A 23,588-nucleotide genomic window follows, 5' to 3' on the forward strand; every position below is an offset into this window, starting at 1 on the left:
TTCCTAACGTCCATAGCATCGAACTAACAAGCCTAACATCACACAACAAGCAGATTAAAGAATCTTCTAGCTTAGATAAGCCATGGTTATGCACTTACCTTTGCCACAGAAGAATCTGCACCTTAAACAAACAAGAACAAGCCTCTAGGAAGCTCCTACAACGATCCCAGCTACAGATCTCTACAAGAACGCCTCCAATCTCCCAGAATTCTCAAGAAAACTCAAGAACAACTTTTCTCTCTTTCTCTTTTCTCAAAAACGGCCACACAACCACGAATGAGACAAAACTCGCATCTAAGGGTTTTCCTTAACCCAAAACGCAGCGTTTGACTTAAGTCAAAACGCACAGAATTGAACATGCATCGACCGATGCACCATCTGCATCGACCGATGCAACTCCCAAACCGGGATTCCATTTCACGGATGTTACATCATATAACTAATTACATTTTAATATGTAAATAATAATGGAAGATCGGTATCAGTCTGTAAGGAAATGATGTACATATAACTTTTTCTTTTGGTAATGAACAGGGGATTAATCCCCAGCCGTAATACACCTCCAGCCGTAGCCAACCTCGGGTTCCCATGAGATGCTCTATTTGTATTAAGACGCATCCAGCCCTCCCCAAGTGGTTTCCAACCAATCATTATCGTAAACGTACTTCGTCTCTCTATCCCACCCTGCAACACCTGGTGAGCCTTCCATACTTCAGTAGCAGAATCTCTCACAAACTTTACTCTATCTCTGCATTTCCCAATCGCTCCAAAGACATACCCACACTGCTCCAGAGACGTACCCGCACCGCCATTTCAATGTCCACCAAACTTCCATAGCCAACATTGTTGGCCATGAACACTCTGTCTCTGCATTTGTTTCACCCAAGTTACCATATAGCCATTCCAGAACCGTACTGTTAACAAAGATTTGTCTCCTTCGTATAGGCACAATGCGGTTCCAGATGCCTACAATAGATGGACAATCTCTTAACGCATGAAGGATAGTCTCATCTCCACCCTTGCATAACTGACACTCCCTCAAATCTCCAAGATGACGACGATGTCTTTCCACATTCGTCATGATGGCTTGGTGTGCCACCAACCAAAGAAATACACGTGCTCTTTTTGGTGCAATCACTCTCCACACACGTTCAAAACAATCTGTCATGTTTGGTTGAGAGAACCTTGTTTCTACTAACAGCGAGTAAGCTGACTTAATCGTAAAATGATAACTTTAAATTGTGATATTTATTAAAATGATAAGAGTTTATTATATAAATCTTACACATAGAATTTTATATTAGCAAATGTACTTCCGTTATAATAATAAGGGAATAGTGACAATGACTAAGGTAATTAGGTTTTATTCAAGCGAACCCGTAAATCTAGACTTTACAAATATTTTATACTATAAATTAAGAAACGTGTTAGGTAAGATCTTACATTGTTTAGTTAAGCAAAAATATCGCTTAGGCGTGTTTAATTCAGAAGATTTTGTAAAAAGTTTATTTATATTGTTAAATTTGTTTATATATTTTATTCAATAAAGTGGTATTATTCTTCCTATTGATTCTTAAAGTGAATCATTGTTATTGTTAATAATAGTACACCTAATTCTACCTAAAATAGTGAAGGGAACCTGTAAACTTGAATAATCAAGCGAACCCATAAATCTAGACTTTACAAATAAAATACTTAAATTATTAATGTCTTAATTTTTTATAACCAACTAATAACTCATATATCTATTATATAGTCTACCAAGAAGAAGTCATGTACTTCCGAAATAATAATGTAGACTAGAATATGACCAGTGATAGAGCACAGATTAAAATTTCTTTTGTTTATTTTATAATTTTTATTCAAAACATCGTATATGTAATTATGTTATATTTTAAAAAGTTTTTATTTTTTTTAATGTAACACTATGCCATGAAATCATATGCTGAATATGACTTATGAAAATAACATATATTTTGTAAAATTTATTCTAGTAGACTTAGATTTTGACCCGCGGTATACCGCGGGTTAAGTTGTATGACAAAAAAAAATAATTTTTTTTGTTAATTTTATTTGCTTTGTTTATTTTTAAAAATTATATATCGTATTTTGATTGTTAATTTCTATGACTTAACCCATAGTATACCGCATATTTAATTTTAGGATCAAATATGTAACATATGTTTGTCAAAATCATCTTGACCGAGAAAGCCTACCAAACAACATTATTCAAAATTTCAATTTAATCCTAGAAATCATATTTCTTGAAATTTCAACTTGTGCTCTAGCAGTTGACAAAAAAAAAAAAAAAAAAAAAAAAAAAACTTGTGCTATAGCAAGAAATCATATTTCTTGAAATTTTTATATTCTAGTGATATATTATTGATCCGTGCTATAACAAATCAAATTAGAGTGTATATAATTATTAACTTTTTGATCTATCATATATTTATGATATTATTAAAAATACAAATTAAACTATTTTTAAATATTTCAAATTAATTTTTTTTTAATTATTGTAGTATATAAAAGTATACAATTTAGCAAAAGAAGTATATGAAATTGATTTTAAATATTCAAATTTTGACCCGTTATTCAGTCAAGATTTTAGTTGAATAGATATTTTTAAAAAAAATAATACTACTAAAGCTTGAATATTTTATAGATTGAACAATTTATATTCTTTTTAAAAATTCAAATTATGGTATACAGAAATAAAGTTTTTTAATTATAATAAATAATATGATAATTTATTTATTTCAGATAAATTGAATTATATAAAGATGAGAGGTGGTAATAAATTAATATGGTAAGTTAGATATCAAAAAAATTTAGTTGATGAATAATTTAAGTCAATCGATCGATAATTAAGTTAAAAGATTTTAGTTATATATCAATCGATAATCAAGTTAATTAACCCATAAATGATGATTATACAAATAATACATAACTTAGACCCATTTAAATTATTAATGTCTTAATATTATAATTAATGACCCATATATTTATTATATAGTTTACCAAAAAAAAGTTTTTTCGATATATTTTTTATGTATTATATTTTTATAACCAACTAATAACCCAAATCTAATTTTAATAAAATATTTTTTAATATAAAATATTCCATAGATTTTATTCTATTTCTTTAATCGCCTAACAGTATATATGGTTGTGTAAATATATATACTCTATCAGACGTATTTAATAGAGAAAGATTTTGTTAAAGATTTGTTTTTATTGTTTCTAAAGATTTGTTTACGAATCTTTAATAAATGTATGACCTAACAGAGTATATGGTTGATAAAGATTTTATTTCCTTAATTGTTTTATTCTTTGGGATATTCTCTTTCAATGTATCTCGGTCGTATAACTAAGGAATCCAACCCATATAACCTATTTTGTAACCAACTAATGAATCAGATAAAAAAGTTCTTGCTTTTAGTTTTAATGGGACAATTTTTTAAACAGAAGAATATGTATATATGTATAGAAGAAAATGTATATATGTATATACAGTAAGATAGATAAAGGTCAACAGGTGGTCAGGTGCATATGGACTTTGTATTTAAGTTCAAGATACATTACATATATGTAATGTATCTTAGATTAGGTTCCAAATTATAACTTATATATAGCTAAGCAATGGTCAAACTAACTTTATTTTGAGCTATAATGCAATGATTAATTCATTCAGATGGAATTAGTATCCGTACATTAAAAAAATTTGTCGTTGAGTCGTCTACTAGAGGTATCATGAAGCTCAACGCAAACATATACTAGATTCTTTAAATCTGTAATTGAAACGACACATAGGTATTAACATAGGTTCTTTTATCATCATCAAATCCTCAAATGTAAGTATGTAACGGCAGAAACGTAAAAGGAGTCTAGAGCCCTAAACAGAACAGGAAAGGTCAGCAAATAATTAGAACTATCTCAAGCAAATTATATTATTAATTATGTATTAATCAGTTTTACTGTGGGAAAAAATGTACATGAACATCAAAGCTCACTAACTTTTGTTAGGGTCCTAACTCCTAACAAATTTTCCCCCGAGTAGAATGAAAGACAACGAATCAAACACTTAATAAAAAGCTAATTAAAGTAATGAAGAAATATTTAACCTAAAAAGGTTAGAAAGAGAGTCGATAAATCAGAATTAAGTAGTTCTGTGTATGAAGACGGTTTCAAGATCCGGTGGAGAGAAGAACTCTCTAGCGCCACCGCCATAACTAAACTTCAATGACGTTTTCCGTTTCTTAGGCGCCGGAGGACACGTAAACGCTTTCGGTATTCTAAAGGAAGCCGCCGTTGGAGTCGTTGGACACAAGAGATCTTCGTCTTTCGTGTTGTCTAAGGCAGAGGAAGAGAGGCTAATCTTCGGCTTCTTCGGTGAACGTAAGGAGATTCCGGTGATTACAAATTTCTTTCCTTCTGTTGTTTCGCTAAATTTGCCGTCCAAGTGGTGGTGAGTGTTGTCGGAAAGTCCCATTATTAGGTTATCGAATGGAGTTTTGAGAGAAACAGGGGCAATGGAAAGAATGAAATAGTATAAGAATTGGTTTTGGTTAAGACTAGTTTAGAACGAGAGAGAATGTGAACTGAGTGGAACATGTGATTGAGAGAAGATGGTCTTATAGACTTATAGTCAACAGCGACTTTAAGACAACCGAGATCGTTTCGTTGTCGATTCAATTTGCTTACTTTTTTTTTTGTCTCTTTCAAAATTCATAGTATCATACATATTGATATTTATTATCGTAACATTAAAAGAACAAAGAGATAGTGGAAATTGAGTGTACATTGTATTTTCGTTAATTGTGAGAGTGAGGTTTAAAATACTCGTATACTGCATGAAAGAATCCTTTTATTTTGAAGGCAGGAAGAAAAAGATAATTCCCGCAGTCTTCTTATATTCTGTATTAATTAAAGATTTGAATTATGCATGGAACTTAATTTAAGTTTTTTTTTAATAAGTTAGTTGAGAGTAAGATAAACTTTTATATATATATATAAGACCATCATAGTAAACCGGTAGGAATATGTTAAAAAAATAAATGAAGAACTTCATGTTCACACACTTTTTGTAAGGCAATCAACCGAGCATAAATTTTATCAAAATGTTGACATACATCAAATGCTCCTTATATGTCACACTTACAACATGCATCGATCTTATTCTATTTCCAAATTATATTGCTATGAACAGATACCCTAAACTTTAGAATCATTCGTTCTATTATATATAGAGTCTTCCGAATAATTAACAAACAAGTTCTCTCTCTCTTTTTTTTTTGTCAACAAGTTCTCTCTATTATGATATATAATGAAAAAATAATTTTTAAAAAAATGCTGACATATTCGAGTAATTCATGCAAATAGTTTTGCGGTATACATGCAGTTAACATGAAATTAAAACTAAGATCACTTTAATTATATTCAACCATAAAGTTCGAACTTTGAAGTTGAAGGTTATAAAATATTGTAAAGATAGGTGCAAAAGATATTGTAGTCAACTAATTAAAAAGTGTTCTACCTAATGATTTTCTGATATTGGTCGAGTGTCGAAGTTATGTGATTAGACCGGTCTTATTGTTAGAACTTAGAACTGAACTAAAAAGTTAAAGATTAATTACCCAATGATGAAGTCACCGTTTGTGAACACTTAAAGACCAACGGTTTTAACGTTACGAATTAGAAAAACGTTATATAGTTATACATAGATCTGTAATATAACCAGGACGTGTTAATCGCCCAGACCTCACTCTAAATGAATTATACATGGTGAAACGATGGAAGAGTGAGTGAACACAAAATACTCAAAAATAGGGGTTCAATGATAAAGTAGGGATTCCGACCTCCGACGAAACGCGTGACTCTAAGCCATGTGAATTTAATTTGCACACTTTTCATAAATATGGAGTATATATTTATTATTTAACCATTTTTAATATTTGTTTTTCAGTGCAAGTAATTAATGAAGGTAACGAGATGAGAGTATGGATACTTTCAAAAAAAATTTTGGTGAATGTATGTTCCATTTGTTGACTTTGACTTCATTTTTCTTTAGTAAACTTATATGAAAGTCAACGCTGACTTCTTCTTTTGTAATTAACTTCAAATAAAAGATGAATTTAAAAACTTGACTGAATTTTTATGAATTATGATTATGATTATGATTATTCTTTATTTTTGTTTTTGAATTACAAATTACAACATTTTCATGCGGTTTATCCTCAAAAACTTAAAGCTGAATAAAAAACAATTGAAAATCTCATATATATTTGACTTTGAGCATTTAAATATTATTCTTTGTAATTTTGCGTCATTTTTCTAGGAATTCAAACTCAAAATCTTGAGACGAGGTAGCTGTAGAAAACCAGTCTTGATACTTTTAATTGTTTTATAAAAATTGGATTTGTAATTGACAGTAACGTCAATCCTGTGAGCCTGAGCCAGCATAATAAGCTCATACATATATATGTTGCTGTGAAACTAAACCAAAATGGACAAATAAAACTTACTAAAGTGATGAACCGCTTAAATTTTCAATTCGGTTTTCACTTCTATTTATGCACTTGATAAAAGCTTAAAAAAACGATAACTTAAGTTGTGTTTGATTTAAGATAACTACTTAATATACTATGTCTATACATCCACATAATGAATTTGTGTTTCTAGTATTCCTTTCATAAATGTATGTTTGCATAATCAATCGGATCGTCACATTGCGGTTAGTTATTAAACTGGTCTTTCGTGTATAAATCATTTCGAAGTTCACTTGTTTGTTGTACAATTCAATACAAGGTCCATCAGTAGTTACTTGACATGTTGACAGATTAGTTGATAACTTTACAAAGACACTTTGATTGCCAATTATATATTTGGTCCTCAAGATAACATTTCTTGACTCATTTCATGAGTCAAATTAACTGATGGTCCCCTAGAAAGAAACGAATAGCCATGGGCATTCGGGTACTCGGGTCGGGTTCGGGTAGGAACCGATCGGGTTCGGGTTTCTCGGGTAGAGGAGTTTAGGACCCAATAGGGTAAACAGAAAATATCGGTTTGGGTTCGGTTCGGGTCTTACCGGGTTCGGGTCGGTTCGGGTTTAAAATTTCAGAACCTATAAATACCCAAAAAAATCGGATATCATTCGGGTTCGGGTATTTTGTACCCGATTACCCGAAATTTAACCCGAAAATCTGAATTTTACCCGATTATTCAGAAATTTTAATGTTAAATATTAAAATAAATTTTTAAAAATAAATATTTTTAAAAATATAGCTAAACATTTCAATATAATTTTGGTTATTTTGAGTATTTTCATTATTTTGATCTAAGAAAAAATAATATTTTTGAATTTTAAGTTGTAACTTTGAATAACTATGTTATATAAAAAATATATATAACTAATATTCTCTATATATGATTTTATTACGGGTATGTCGGGTACCCATTCGGTTTTCGGTTCGGTTCCGGGTTCGGTTCCGGTTCTTCGGGTTTAGGGGATTAGGACCCAATAGGGTATTTTACCGGTTCCGGGTTCGGATTCGGGTTCATATTTTCGGGTCGGTTCCGGTTCGGGTTTTCGGGTCTGGGTTTTTTTGCCCAGGCCTAGAAACGAACAAAGTTAAAAAAAAAATGCAGTGAACCGGGTTCGATTGTCAAATTAAATATTTTGGTTCGGTTCGGACCAGATCGGTTTATCTGGATCGAACGGCCCTTCGTTAAAACGGAAAAAGTCGAAAACGACGCCGTTGTAGTGGAACGCAGAGGCGAATATGGGAAGCTCAAAATCAAAGAGTAGTAGCTAGAGAAATCAAGGAACGATAACGAAATCGATCAGATCGCCAGAAAAAAAAAAACACCAATTGCGAAATGAGAAATCTCAGCTGGGAGAGATCTATCTCATTCTCCTTGTAGATGTTGTTACTTCGTCTTCTTCATATAAACGATACTTTCATCAGATCTCGCTGATTAATCATCCGCATTTTGGATCTGATTCGTAACTCTTTAGGGAAGAACATGGCAGGAGCGGCCTCCGCCCTGTTTTTGCTTGATATCAAGGGTCGCGTTCTCGTTTGGCGTGATTACCGTGGCGATGTCTCTGCTGCTCAAGCCGAGCGGTTCTTTACTAAGCTCATCGAGAAAGAGGTTTTTGTTCTGTGATCTTCCTTTTTATCGCTCATTGATCGGTGGTTATTGCTGGTTTACTGTAGAATTGGCAGGGAACTTATGAACTTGTAGATTTGTGTTTAGAGAGGTTTCGTCAATTGGAATTTGAGACATTTCGAAGCAATGAACACGCTTGATTGGTTTAAAAAGCTGGATTCATGTCTGTCTATGATAATGTATTCGTGTCCGTCTTTGTGATCTGATGCCACTGAAACTTTTGGAAGTAATGAGCAAGTTTTATCATTGGCTTAAATGGTTTGGATTAGGATTTGATCCGAATCAGCAATTTAAAGCTATCTGGTTTAGAGTCAGAGTGTTGTCATTCATGGTTTTGTTTAATTGTTCAGGGGGATTCACAGTCAAATGATCCAGTTGCTTACGATAATGGGGTTACTTATATGTTTGTACAACATAGTAATGTATACTTGATGATAGCATCCAGACAGAATTGTAATGCTGCTAGTCTTATCTTCTTTCTTCACCGCGTGGTCGATGTAAGTATTGCTGGTAATTTCTTCGTTTTTTTTTTCCTCTTGAGGCTCCATCTTTTTCTTGGATGTTTGATGCAATGGTATCTGCTATCTGGTTATAGGTTTTCAAACATTACTTCGAGGAGTTAGAAGAGGAATCATTGAGGGATAACTTTGTGGTAGTGGTATGTTAAGTTTCTGCCATCGCTCTAACAGTACTGTTTGGAATTAAACTTTCTACTACTTGCCTAACCAAATAGATCATCGGACTTCTGAAAAATATTTATCATTGTTAGATGCTGAAACCGATCTCTTGTGGTGGCAGTATGAGCTACTTGACGAAATGATGGACTTTGGTTACCCTCAGTACACCGAAGCAAGAATTCTCAGTGAATTCATCAAGACGGATGCATATAGAATGGAAGTTACACAGAGACCTCCAATGGCTGTGACAAATGCTGTCTCCTGGAGGAGTGAGGGAATACAGTACAAGAAGAATGAAGTGAGTGCTTCTGTTTTCAAGAGAGGAACATGTTTGTGCTTTGTTTGGGTGTTCAAATGATGACAACCTACTCCTTTTTTTTTCCAGGTTTTCTTGGATGTAATTGAGAATGTAAATATTCTTGTCAACAGTAATGGGCAAATTGTGAGGTCTGATGTTGTTGGAGCGCTGAAGATGCGAACTTACTTAACGTATGTCAACACATGAAATTTTGGATGTTCTAATCAGCCAAATCATGCTTTATCATGTCCCTTTTGCTTTGATCTCTGTCTTGGCGTTTTATTTGACTCTTTTTCTCTTTGATCCATTCTGATTCTATTGCAGTGGAATGCCAGAGTGTAAGTTAGGACTGAATGATAGAGTATTGCTGGAAGCACAGGGACGAGCAACAAAGGGAAAAGCCATTGATTTAGAGGACATCAAATTTCATCAGTACGTCTTTAAGCTTATATTATATTGAAACTTGGAAAGTATCCATTGATCCTAACCCTATTTTCTTTTATTCAAAAAGATTCTATACTTGGAAGTTTTATGTATTCTTCAACAACCAATCATTTATTGCAGGTGTGTTCGATTGGCCCGTTTTGAAAACGATAGGACGATATCTTTCATACCACCTGATGGAGCTTTTGATCTGATGACATATAGACTCAGTACTCAGGTTTGACATGTCGGATATAGCAGGATGATATAGCATCTATAGGAATTTTTCCTCGTCCTTAACAAGTGTATCTCAAGATATGTTTCTTTTGTATACTCCTTATTCAGGTAAAGCCTCTTATATGGGTGGAGGCGCAAATAGAAAGTCACTCCAGAAGTCGTGTTGAGATGCTTGTAAAAGCTAGAAGTCAGTTCAAGGAACGAAGGTAAATATATTCGACGGTATTGAGCCACTTTTCCTTTCCCTATTCCTATAAACCAAAGATCTTGATGACCAGATTCTTTAAACCTTTGATCGAGAACTTTCTATTTGCAGCACCGCAACGAACGTTGAGATTGAGTTGCCAGTACCAACCGATGCATCTAACCCAACAGTTAGGACATCTCTTGGGTCTGCCTCTTATGCTCCTGAAAAGGATGCGTTAGTGTGGAAAATCAAATCTTTCCCCGGGAACAAGGTAGAAGCTTATAACACTAGCAAGTTCTATAATCTTCTTATATCGAGTTGAAACAATCAGCAATGTAGTATGAGTGCTAACCTTCACAAAACCAATATAGGAGTACATGTTAAGGGCAGAGTTCCATCTTCCCAGTATTACTGCAGAGGAAGCAACACCTGAGCGAAAAGCTCCCATCCGTGTCAAATTCGAGATCCCTTATTTCACCGTTTCAGGGATTCAGGTAAAGCTTGTGCTACATAATAAATGGTTTCTACATTTTCTGCAATTTTAGCTCATCCCATTGCGTTACACAGTGTCATATTATAAATTTTAACGTTTTTATTGGCGTGTAGGTTCGGTACCTGAAGATAATTGAGAAGAGCGGGTACCAAGCACTTCCATGGGTGAGATACATAACCATGGCGGGTGAGTACGAACTAAGACTCGTGTAAGGGCTCATTCAGTTTCATCGTCAATGTCATTCTGATTACCACATTCCTCGGGGAATTGCCTGAAGACAAAAGTAGAGAAAACGAAAAACTTTTTAAAACATTTTAGCTGATCAAAATTTCCCTTTTGAGTTTTGAATTTGTTTTAGAAGCCATATTCTTGTGAATTTGTCTCTATGGTAATTTACTTGCGCCCCCTTTGTAACCTTCACGGAACATGTTTCTTGTTTTTTTTTGTTTTTCTCTTCAATCAAATTGTTATACGATGAGGTTTTGATCAAAATGTTTACTTGCACAAATTTTATCTCATCACAAAAAAACTACACAAACAAATGATGATTACAATAGACTAGGATGGTGTTTCGCATACATTTGTAATTGTAAATAATGATATGGGCCAAAAGGAAATGAATCTTGAGGCCCATTTAAAGGTCCATAATCTTCTTCACTCCTCTTCCAGCTTGAAACGTCACAGTGAATTANCCCCCCCCCCAAAAACCTTGTCGTCCGTCGTTGCTCACTCAGTCCGACGGGAAAAAAATGGCGATGCGACATTTGAGCAGATCGAGAGACGTCACGAAGAGATCGACGAAGAAGTACATCGAAGAACCGCTTTACCATCTTCTCTTCAAAGATGGCGGCACAGAGGTCAAAGTTAGACAGCAGCTGAATCAGTTCCTCAAAGGCACTAAGCACGTTTTCAAATGGGAGGTTGGAGACACGATCAAGAAGCTTCGAAATCGTGGACTCTATTACCCAGCTCTCAAGGTTTTATAAAATCAACAAACTCCATCTTATTGCATTTTCGATTCTTTAGGGATTAGCTTCACAGTTAGTTTCAGGTTGTACAACCATTTTCTTATAGAAATGTAGATTCGTTAACTGGTAGTTTGATGCTCACTACGAATAATTTGGTAACTGTTTTGAATGTCTTCTATTGAAATTGGTGTGAGCTTGAATCTGTAAAACTAGACTTTGGCTGNATTTGGTACCTGCTGTGTGATGATTGTGTTTCTTGAGGATTTATGTTGTAGAGTTGTTTTTTGGTTTTGTAGCTCTCTGAAGTTATGGAAGAGAGAGGTATGAACAAGACAGTGAGTGATCAAGCAATCCATCTTGATCTTGTTGCTAAATCTCGGGGAATTACGGCTGGGGAGAATTATTTTGTTGATCTTCCGGAAACATCTAAGACGGAACTCACCTATGGGTCTCTTTTGAACTGTTACTGCAAGGAGTTGATGACGGAGAAAGCTGAAGGTTTATTGAACAAGATGAAAGAGCTCAACATTACTCCTAGTTCCATGTCTTATAACAGTCTTATGACTCTTTACACTAAGACGGGTCAGCCTGAGAAGGTTCCAGCAATGATCCAGGAATTGAAGGCCGAGAATGTAATGCCGGATTCATTCACGTACAATGTCTGGATGAGGGCTTTGGCTGCTACTAATGACATTTCTGGTGTTGAGAGAGTCATTGAAGAGATGAATAGAGATGGTAGAGTTGCTCCAGATTGGACTACTTACAGCAATATGGCATCTATATATGTTGATGCTGGACTGTCTCAGAAAGCTGAGAAAGCCCTTCAGGAACTGGAGATGAAGAACACGCAACGGGATTTTACGGCATATCAGTTTCTTATTACTTTGTATGGACGACTGGGGAAGTTGACTGAAGTTTACAGGGTTTGGCGTTCACTGAGGCTGGCTATTCCAAAAACGTCCAATGTAGCTTATCTAAACATGATACAAGTGCTGGTGAACTTGAAAGATTTACCGGGTGCAGCGACACTGTTCAAGGAATGGCAGGCTAACTGTTCTACTTATGACATCAGGATTGTAAATGTGTTGATTGGAGCTTATGCGAAAGAAGATGGTCTCATCGAAAAGGCAAGAGAGCTCAAGGAGAAAGCTCCTAGAAGAGGAGGCAAAGCCAATGCTAAAACCTGGGAAATCTTCATGGATTACTATGTAAAGAGAGGTGATATGGCTCAAGCACTCGAATGTATGTCTAAGGCAGTTTCTATCGGCAGAGGAGATGGTGGCAAATGGGTACCGTCACAGGAAACAATCAGAACTCTGATGAGCCAATTCGAGCAAAAGAAAGATGTTAATGGAGCTGAGAATTTGGTGGAGATTTTGAAGAAGGTAACAGATACCATAGGTGCAGAAATCTTTGAACCACTGATAAGAACATATGCAGCCGCAGGAAAGAGTCATCCTGCTATGCGCCGACGTCTGAAGATGGAAAACGTGGAAGTTAATGAAGCGACAAAGAAACTGCTGGATGAAGTATCTCAGGAGGAGTGAGAGGTCTGTTCCATATCTCTCTCCTTCATAATTGCCTTAAGCCAAGACATTATTAGTCGTGTTAGGGGCACTTGCATTCTCGCAGCTCTGTTTCTTATTGGTAATAAAAAAAAAAAAGGCTCTAGTTGGCAATATCAATCGTACGGGTCTCTTTTACTTCACCTAAAGACAGTTTGTTCGTGTTTTTTTTGTGAATTGTTTCGGGCGTAGCCATTCATCTTTTTTCTTTTGTGAATTCTCAAAGCTCCTAGAAGAGGAGGCAAAGTAAGCTTTTTTGAAACTCCCCTCAAGCCAATCACACTTTTTTATTACTACATTCTGTCAAAGAAACCACCAAAAATCCATGCAGCAATTTGTTGAAATCTGTAGATGATTGAGAATCAGGAGACTCATGGCTAAAAGTTCTATTATAATTGCATTACACAATTGATGTTGTTGACCAAGAACACCCTCTAAAAACTAGAAAAAGAACATTTACATTATTAAGTTTAAGCTTTTTTTTTTCTGTCAGTTTTTTGAGGAATTAGTTTGAATGTTTCCTTCTTTTGTGGCTCGATGACTCGATCACCTTATCAATGTAGCAAGCAACAAGCAGTTAGTTCCTATCTTCCTGAGCTCATCTACAGCGTTCTGAACTCTGTTGACTTGACGCGAATTTATGAACACGTCTACACAAACTCCGTAATCTGACACAGCCGCAGTCAAAAACATTTTTAGGGTCATAACATTTCTTTTCCTAATGCTCTTCCTTGCGTTCACAAGATTGAAGGATGCATCCACAAGAGTCGCATAGCAAATCGCAACAGTTGGATTTCCGTTTTTGTACCTTGCAGAAGCTGCAATCGCCAGTTTAGTCTTAGCCTCCAAGGCTCGGATCGTGCTGTGTGTGGCTCGTCTCGGGTTTGGCCCTTTCACCAGCGGTCGACACAAGGTTGGGTATGCGGTTTTAGTGCATAAGCTTGTGAAACGAGCTTCTGTCGCTTGGTTTGCCGCGAGGAGGATCGCGATTGCGACGACAGTGGTGAGGTACATCTGAATTGTGTTGCGGATCGCCATTTTCGTAAAAAGGTTGGAAGGAAATGATCATGGGTAATCTTCTAATCAAATTTATCCTTCTAAATATAGAAACCTTTTTGCTGGTGTCTAAATTATTGGTATTGGTAATTTCTGATATCCGTTTTCTTAATTATAAATTTGATTAGCTTGTTTGAGGTTTAACTTCTTTTTAGGAAAAAAGTCAATTCTCTGATTATTTTATGCATTTATGTATCGTTGCAAACTAAGATTTTCGATGGCAATCTTAGTGGTTCAAAAGTAAGAAGGTGGCGATGGCAAACTTTTCATCATCACAAGAATGCAATATATCTACGTTAACATTTCAAACGTAAACATTTTCATTGCCAAGGGTGGCCTAGATAAATCTAGGCATATCTCTAATTTCGAATGTAAACATTTTCATTGCCTAGGGTAACCTAGAAATATTTTAAAAGGTTTTTATGCGTGTTATATTATTAGAAATATTTAATAATATTTTCTATTAGTTATACTAGGATGTCGGCCCCCGTGCGTTACCGCACGGGAAAGTGAAAATTTGAAATGATTAACATTGTTAATTTCACATTTTGAGTGAAATATTTTTGGTAATTTTTTAATGTATAATATAAAAATCATAAATAATGACTAAGATGAATTAACCAAATTAGTTAAAGAAAGTATTTGTTATATATATATATAAATGAAAAATCGATTCAGTGACAATAAGAGAATAATATTAAAGATATATAAATTTAGGTTTACTGAATCATACTCAGATAATCAATTTAAAAAGATATTCACATAGAATAAAATTTAAATTGTTATTCTATCAAAATTTATAAAAAAAAATAATAAGAGAATCAGGGAGAAAGAGCTCATAGCTGCAACTGCAACTGCAACCAAACAAATTGACTAAAAAGATAAATCTATGAAAATTAGAAATCACCATTAATTACCTAAATTAATACTTGAAAGAGATAATCAATACAGTTAGATGGAAAATGACACCAAACAAAAGTTAGATGAATGAATCAATAAATAAAACAATCCAAAATTTTTAACAAAGATGAGTTAATTAATGTTGATTAATAAATTGAAAGAAAATAATACTCAGAATTTTTAAATTTAAAGGTATTAAACAATAGTCAAATAACAAAAACTTTTTTCAAAATCCATATATATATATATATAAACAAAGAGGTGTGAAACAAAAATGTGCAAAAACTAACAAATGTGAATATTGAAAGTTGGTAGTACGACGAAGAAACATAATTGTTGGATCAAAATATTTAGTACGATGATTGTTTGATCCAAAGAGGTATATTTAGTACGAAGAAACAATTGTGTATATTTGGATCAAAATATTTAGTACGAAGAAACAATTATGTATATTTGGATCAAAATATTTTTGTACTACCAAAACATAATTGTTGGATCAAAATCTGTATATATATAAAAACAAAGAGTGTGAAAACAAAGAGGTGTAAAACAAAAAGGTGTGAAACAAAAATGTGCAAAAACTAAAAGGTGCCAACATGGAAAGCTGGGGGTGCAACGAAGAAACACAATTGTTGGACCAAAACTTTGCAACTTTGAGATCGATAACAAAGGGTGAGATCATTAATAATACTAAAAGAACAAAAACTCTTTTCAAAGTCCATAAAAATCTGTATATATGTAAAAACAAAGAATGTGAAAACAAAGAGGTGTTAAACAAAAAAGTGCGAAAACTAACAAGTGCAACCATTGAAAGCTAGGGGTACAACGAAGAAACACAATTGTTGGATAAAAACATTGCAACTTTATATAAACAAAGATGTGTAAAACAAAAGGGTGTGAAAACTAACGGGTGCCAACATGGAAAGCTGGGGGTGCAACGAAGAAACACAATTTTTGGACCAAAACTTTGCAACTTTGAGATCATTAACAAAGGCTGAGATCATTAATAATACTCAAAGAACAAAAACTCTTTTCAAAGTCCATAAAAGTCTGTAATCTGTAAATATATAAAAACAAAGAGTGTGAAAAGAAAGAGGTGTGAAACAAAAAAGTGTGAAAACTAAGAAGTGAAACCATTTAAAGCTAGGGGTACGACGAAGAAACACAATTGTTGGATCAAAACATTGCAACTTTATATAAACAAACAGGTGTAAAACAAAAGGGTGTGAAAACTAACGGGTGCCAACATGGAAAGCTGGGGATGCAACAAAGAAACACAATTGTTGGACCAAAACATTGCAATTTTTGAGATCATTAACAAAATGTTTAATAGGTGCGATTTTTAAAAGATGGGGGTACGACGAAGAAACACGATTTTTGTAAGAAAAAAAACTTGCAACTATTGGGATCATTAATAATTTTAAGCTGTTAGATGAGATAATAGAAACAATCTCATCCGTTAGATTAAAATTGACCTTATTTAGTATTCAGAAAACAATTTTTCGAAACTTGTTTATGTAGTCAAAAAAAGTTTATATATAATAAACAAAGAGGTGTAAGACATAGAAGTGTGAAATGTAAAGGTGTAAAAATTAATAGATGTGAAACATAAAGGTACAACAAAGAGGTGTAACACATAGAGGTGTGAAATAAAAAAGTGTAAAAATTAATAGATGTGATTTTTGAAACCAAGAGGTACAACAAAGAGATGCAAAAATTAAGAGGTGTGATTTTTGAAAGATGGGGGTGCGACAAAAAGACACGATTAATAATTTTAAACCGTTGGATTAAATTGGAACTAATCTCATCCGTTGGATTAAAAGTTGACACAAAAAAGTGGGTTTGCTATTTTTAAAAGATGGGGGTACGACGAAGAAACATGATTTTTGGAAGAAAAAAACTTGCAACTATTGGGATCATTAATAATTTTAAACCGTTAGATGAGATAATAGAAACAATCTCATCCGTTCGATTAAAGTTGACCTTATTTAGTATTCAGAAAACAATTTTTTGAAACTTGTTTATGTAGTCAAGAAAAGTTTATATATAATAAACAAAGAGGTGTAAGACATAGAGGTGTGAAATGTAAAGGTGTAAAAATTAATAGATGTGAAACATGAAGGTACAACAAAGAGGTGTAACACATAGAGGTGTGAAATAAAAAGGTGTAAAAATTAATAGTTGTGATTTTTGAAACCAGGAGGTACAACAAAGAGATGCAAAAATTAAGAGGTGTGATTTTTGAAAGATGGGGGTGCGACAAAAAGACACGATTAATAATTTTAAACCGTTAGATTAAATGGGAACTAATCTCATCCGTTGGATTAAAAGTTGACACAAAAAGTGGGTTTGCTATTATATATAGATTTATTTTAATCTACAGTGCAAATGAAATATTCTTTCTTCAATTCAATTTTGTTTTCTAGCATATCTATTATATTTTAAAATACTAATTATGTTAGAATTGGCCCTTACATATACAACGCAAAGTGTGACACTATACTTATACACTAGATTAAGATCCGTGCTAGAGCACGAGTTGAAATTCTTTTTATTTATATTATAACTTTAGAATAAAATATAATTTATATGATTGTTTTTAAAAGTTTTTTTTTTGATAAAACATTATGCAATAAAATTATATGCTAAATATGATTGCTTGAAAAAAACACTTATTTTGTAAGTTTTATATTGTTAATTTTGTAATTTTATGTATAGAAATGATTATGTTTGTTGTTTGTTTTTATTTTAATTTTTGAACATGTTTGGTGAAAGTTTTTTTAATATGATCCGTGCTTAGGTAAGACTTTATTTTCAACTGCACAATAAGATCTCGGGAATCACGATTAAGTGTGATAAATTGCAAAGATTTTATTCTTTTTTACGCCTAACAGTATATATATATTTTTTTGAATTACTAAGAGGTTCTGGGCCAATGCCCGTACATCCCCTCAGACCATGGACCATAGCATTTTATATGCCTAACAATATATTTTTTTTAACAATACATGAAATACTAAAGATTTTATTTTAGAAATTGTATTAATCATTGGAATATTCTTAAGTGTATTCATATAAATATGGATTCCAATTAATCTATAACCTTTTTTTGTAACCAACCTATATTTAATTTATAACCTATTTTGTAACCAACTTATAAAATTATATAATTCACAAAAACAGTTGTGTACTTCCGTTTATTATATAGGGGATACATATTCCGAAGTCATCATTTTTCTATAAATATTCATTTGTGTTGTCTATTTATTTTAATCATTATTTTTAACAAGGATTTATAGTCTTATGCTGCATTTGACAATTCATTATGATAGAAACTTATATACCTTCCCAGTTTTTATGATAAAGCAAATTTGTCTTGAAAAATAATTATTTAATATAAATGATACATTTAGTTAATATAAAATGGACAATGTATGTAAAAGGAGCTTAACATTTTTAATATATAGTTATCATATTTTACTGTCATGTTTAAACCCACACAACAGGTGGGATATTTTATAGTTTAATATAGGAAGTCAATGTATTTAAAGCAACTAAACATTTTCATATATATATTTATCATATTTTGTTATATCAATTTTAAAGCTACACGACGTGTGGAATATTTTCTAGTTTATTACTACAAAATAAATCAATGTATTTAGCAGCTAAACATTTTAATATAGATTTACCAAATTTTACTATATCATTTTTAAACCCACACATTTTGTAGGATGTTTTATAGTTTAATATAAAAAGTCAATGTATTTAAAGCAGCTAAACATTATATATATATATATATATATATATATATATATTTTATCATATTTTACTATATCAATTTTAAAGCCACGCGACGCATGGGATATTTTCTAGTTTATTACTATAAATTAATCAATGTATTTAGCAGCTAAACATTTTAATATAAATTTACCAAATTTTACTATATCATTTTTAAACCCACACATTATGTGGGATATTTTATAGTTTAATATAAAAAGTCAATGTATTTAAAGCAGCTAAACATTTTCATATATATATTTATCATATTTTACTATATCAATTTTAAAGCTACGAGACGCGTGGAATATTTTCTAGTTTATTACTATAAAATAATCAATGTATTTAGCAGCTAAACATTTTAATATAGATTTACCAAATTTTACTATATCATTTTTAAACCCACACATTATGTAGGATATTTTATAGTTTAATATAAAAAAGTCAATGTATTTAAAGCAGCTAAACATTATATATACATATATATATATATTTATATATATTATCATATTTTACTATATCAATTTTAAAGCCACGCGACGCGTGGGATAATTTCTAGTTTATTACTATAAATTAATCAATGTATTTAGCAGCTAAACATTTTAATATAGATTTACCAAATTTTACTATATCATTTTTAAACCCACATATTACGTGGGATATTTTATAGTTTAATATAAAAAGTCTATGTATTTAAATCAGCTAACATTTCATATATATATTTATCATATTTTACTATATCAATTTTAAAGCAACATGACGCGTGGGATATTTTCTAGTGTTCAACATTTATGTAATTGCACCCTTATATATTTTTCTATGTTTTTGATAATTTTAATTTTTTTAAAGATAAAAAACCTTAAAGACAACCATGAATCATGGAGAAGAGCCAACCATTCAAAGAGATATGATTCTTCCTGATGATATGCTCTTAAAGTGCTTAGCTTGCGTCTCAAGAATCCACTACCCAACTCTCTCCTTAGTCTCTAAGAGATTTCGTTCTCTCATTGCTTCAACGGAGCTTTACCAAACTCGAACCCTCTTGGGCCGGACCGAGAGTTCTCTCTATGTGTGCTTGAGTTTCTGTACCGATTCCCAACTATTATGTTGGTTCATTCTCTGCCAGAGACCAAATAGCCCCAGAAAAGTTTTGGTCCCGATTTCATCACCCAAATTTTCCTCTATATACCTTCCTGGTGTTGCAGTGGTTGGTCCTAGTATCTACGCCATTGGCGGAGGAATAAACCATAATGCTTCGTCTAGAGTTATGGTCATGGACTCTCGTTCTCACACATGGCGTGAGGCTCAAAGCATGCTGGTGGCCCGCATGTGCCCATCTGCTTGCACCCTTGATGGGAAAATATATGTTAGTGGAGGCTTCTACAATCTCGATTCAACGAACTGGATGGAGGTTTTTGATACGAAAACCCAAACTTGGGAGTTCTTACAGATCCCTAGCGAAGAGATATGCGGAGGCTCTCAGTACCAAAGTGCAAGGTATGAAGGAACCATCTATGTGAGGTCTGAGGCAAAAGATGTGACTTACAAGCTGCATAAAAGTAGATGGAGGTCGGCAGACTTATCCATGAATATGAGATGGGGATGGTCACTATCTTATTGTGTGATAGAGAATGTGTTCTACTGTTTTGGTGGTGGTGATGGTTGTAGGATCTGTTGGTATAATCCGAAAGAAAGATTATGGAAAACTTTGAAGGGTTTAGAAGGATTGCCTAGCTTGCCTATTTCTATTGACAAGGTTAAATTGGCGGATCATTGTGGAAAAATGGCGATTTTGTGGGTGGATTATGTGTCTGACGATAACAAGAAACTGATTTGGTGTGCGGAAATTGCGATTGAAAAACGCCAGAATGGAGAAATTTGGGGGACGCTCGAGTGGTTTGACAATGTGTTCACATTAAATGAGCCACACCCTTTAGTGCATGCTCTTACTAGTACAGTTTGTTGAATGATTCATTCATCCATGCATTAAAATATCATCTTGTTTTTATTTTCCCCTTTTTAATCACTCCCGAAGATTAAAGACACAGGCATAAGAATCGTATGTTCGATCTTTGAATGAACTAATGAATTTGGCTTGTGTGTAATCTATATAACTAAACAAAGGCATGGTGAGAGCTTTTTCTATATTTTTCTTTGTGATCAATTATTCAATTTTATGGCTTCAGAACTGAAATTGGAAAGTGCAAGTTTTCAAAAAAATTATACTCGGTTTCATCCATTTGTCTTTTTTTTTTTTGACCTCTGATCCGTGGTTAATATCATTGAGATTTGGATGGAGTGAGAGGGCAAGTGAGATGATTACTCGAGCATATCCTTGTTTTCACGATCAGTAAAGTTTCATTGCAAAGCGTCCCAAAGAGACAACAAATTTTATATAGTTAATGATTATTCCAACTACTGTCTTTGTTTGAATCTTCTTCGAGCGGTCCAAATTTAAAACTCCAAAGCACGTACGTACTAAAATGATTTTGGAAATCAAAGCCTGATTAGTGCTGATATGAAATCACCAATGACGTCAAAGTTTATAGAACTTTTATATTCCTTTTGATCATTTAACAACTCTTTTTTTTATATACAATAATACATACAAATGATGAATGAAGACTACAATTTTGAATTTGTCCACTTTGCTTTCTTTATTTGACTAATCAAAAACTCTAGAACACTCTCAGTAATGGCGAGGCGGTGATCGTTGTTTTATCTTCCACTCCACTCCACTCCACTCCCCTATAAAATCCCACTCGAATCTGCTTTCTCAATTCACCAAAACATATATTTTTCTTAAATCTTCTAAAGATTTGATTCATCAATGGCAGAGGAAGCTTGCAGAGTGAGGAGAATAAAGCTTGGGAGCCAAGGCCTTGAGGTTTCGGCTCAGGGACTTGGCTGCATGGGTCTCTCCGCCTTCTACGGTGCTCCAACACCTGAGACTAACGCCGTCGCTCTCCTCCGTCACGCCATCAACGCCGGCGTTACTTTCCTCGATACCTCTGACATCTACGGTCCCGAGACAAACGAGCTGCTCCTGGGAAAGGTAACCAATCAGCGACTAGAGCTAGGGTTTATGCTGGTTTAGGGTTAATATCAATCATCAAGCTTTGTTTTTTTATTTTTGATGGCAGGCTTTGAAAGATGGGCTGAGGGAGAAAGTGGAGTTGGCAACAAAATTTGGTATCACTACTTCTGAAGATGGAAAATTTGGTTTTAGGGGTGATCCAGAGTATGTGAGGTTTGCTTGTGAAGCAAGCTTAAAACGTCTTGGTGTTACCTCTATTGATCTTTATTACCAGCATCGAATTGATACCACTCTTCCCATCGAAGTCACGGTATATAGCTTCTTGATTTGAATCTACTCCAACTTGCGTACAATGTTACTTATCCATATTGCTCTGTTTCCTCTGTTTCTTGTTCTGACTTCGGTTCCTTTATAATTTTGTTTGCTCTTTGTTTTTCTTGAACTTATGGGTTCGGTGAAGATGGGAGCACTGAAGAAGCTAGATGAAGAAGGTAAAATAAAGTATATTGGTTTGTCCGAAGCTTCAGCTTCAACTATCAGAAGAGCACATGCTGTTCATCCGCTAACCGCTGTGCAGATAGAATGGTCTTTATGGTCAAGAGACGTGGAAAATGATATCATTCCTACCTGCAGGTGTGAGGAATTAGAATAGTTTGCTCTTCGTTTACATGCTTAGTTCTATAACCTGTCTCCTTTGATTTCTATAGGGAACTAGGGATTGGGATTGTAGCTTATAGCCCTCTAGGAAGAGGCTTCTTTGCATCCGGACCCAAGCTTGTCGAGAATCTGGACCAAGATGACTATCGAAAGGCAAGTACTTGATTGATTCAGTTCTCTGTTCCGCAACTCAACACTGTATGATAGTTCTTTGGATCACATTCCAAGATTTGTAGTCATCTTAGTATGTTTCTGTTTTTTGATATTGCTCTGTCACAGGGTCTACCGAGATTCCAACAGGAGAATCTTGACAACAACAAGGTTCTCTACGAGAAAGTCCAAGCGATGGCGACAAAGAAAAGCTGCACTCCTGCGCAGCTAGCTCTCGCGTGGGTTCACCACCAAGGAGATGACGTCTGTCCCATTCCAGGAACCTCCAAGATCCAAAACTTGAACCAAAACATTGGAGCTTTATCCGTGAAGCTCACTCCTGAAGAGATGGTTGAGCTTGAAGCCATTGCTCAGCCGGATTCCGTGAAAGGAGAACGGTATGACAACAACATGATCACTTACAAGGACTCAGAGACTCCACCACTGTCTTCTTGGAAAGCAACATAAATATACATGTTTGATAACTTGTTTGAAAGGTTATGCACTTTGGCCAAATCGTGGTCATATCGTCCCGAAGGTGTGTGCGAGTTTGCAATAAGAAAGATTTAGTGCCTTAGAAAGAATAAAGTTTCTTTTATTACATCATCAAAGCAAGCGCTTAACAGATAAAGAAGTCAAACTGAAGTAAAAAGAGTAACGTCACTTTATCTTGAGAAGGATATAGAGTTTTTAAAAAACATTTTACAGAACATGCTATGCGGTTGCCTATGTTATATATATTCATTTGACAACGGTTCTTGCAAGAATCACATAATGGTCGAGAAATAATAGATTTACGAAGAATTTGAACCTTCTTCCACCATTTATAGAAATAGTGACCGAACTTCGTACATGGATCTCCAGTGTACTTTTGTGTCCGTGTCTTTTAAATTACGTGCACATACTTCACACCAATCTTTAACACGTACTTCTTCACCAATTGTAAACATGCCTATGCAGCAATCATGGATATCAGTAAGGATAT

At 33.9% G+C, this 23,588-nt stretch overlaps 6 protein-coding genes across 6 annotated transcripts; 4 read left to right on the forward strand and 2 right to left on the reverse strand.

Annotated features, from left to right (window-relative positions):
- On the reverse strand, nt 4,160-4,492 carry LOC104787094. The gene has a single exon (XM_010512607.1). The coding sequence runs from the start codon at nt 4,490-4,492 to the stop codon at nt 4,160-4,162; it is 333 nt and encodes a 110-aa protein (XP_010510909.1).
- On the forward strand, nt 7,781-10,982 carry LOC104787095 (AP-1 complex subunit mu-2). The gene is made up of 11 exons (XM_010512608.2): nt 7,781-8,157; nt 8,526-8,672; nt 8,771-8,833; nt 8,974-9,150; nt 9,238-9,341; nt 9,475-9,582; nt 9,715-9,811; nt 9,919-10,016; nt 10,127-10,268; nt 10,369-10,491; nt 10,604-10,982. Exons 1-11 carry the CDS (start codon nt 8,029-8,031, stop codon nt 10,700-10,702), a joined length of 1,287 nt encoding a protein of 428 aa, XP_010510910.1. The 5' UTR covers nt 7,781-8,028; the 3' UTR covers nt 10,703-10,982.
- LOC104787096 (pentatricopeptide repeat-containing protein At1g60770-like) lies at nt 11,195-13,289 on the forward strand. Its single transcript, XM_010512610.2, has 2 exons — nt 11,195-11,467; nt 11,755-13,289. The coding sequence occupies exons 1-2, from the start codon at nt 11,240-11,242 to the stop codon at nt 13,003-13,005; spliced, it is 1,479 nt and encodes a 492-aa protein (XP_010510912.1). The 5' UTR covers nt 11,195-11,239; the 3' UTR covers nt 13,006-13,289.
- LOC104787097 lies at nt 13,538-14,080 on the reverse strand. The gene has a single exon (XM_010512611.2). It carries the CDS (start codon nt 14,059-14,061, stop codon nt 13,570-13,572), a length of 492 nt encoding a protein of 163 aa, XP_010510913.1. The 5' UTR covers nt 14,062-14,080; the 3' UTR covers nt 13,538-13,569.
- On the forward strand, nt 19,631-20,725 carry LOC104789326 (F-box/kelch-repeat protein At4g23580-like). Its single transcript, XM_010515044.1, has 2 exons — nt 19,631-19,828; nt 19,886-20,725. The coding sequence occupies exons 1-2, from the start codon at nt 19,631-19,633 to the stop codon at nt 20,723-20,725; spliced, it is 1,038 nt and encodes a 345-aa protein (XP_010513346.1).
- LOC104787098 (probable aldo-keto reductase 6) lies at nt 21,456-23,313 on the forward strand. The gene is made up of 5 exons (XM_010512612.2): nt 21,456-21,814; nt 21,903-22,106; nt 22,257-22,429; nt 22,504-22,606; nt 22,733-23,313. Exons 1-5 carry the CDS (start codon nt 21,590-21,592, stop codon nt 23,069-23,071), a joined length of 1,044 nt encoding a protein of 347 aa, XP_010510914.1. The 5' UTR covers nt 21,456-21,589; the 3' UTR covers nt 23,072-23,313.

The sequence above is a fragment of the Camelina sativa genome, chromosome 5 (assembly GCF_000633955.1).
Source record: "Camelina sativa cultivar DH55 chromosome 5, Cs, whole genome shotgun sequence".
Classification (NCBI taxonomy): domain Eukaryota; kingdom Viridiplantae; phylum Streptophyta; class Magnoliopsida; order Brassicales; family Brassicaceae; genus Camelina; species Camelina sativa.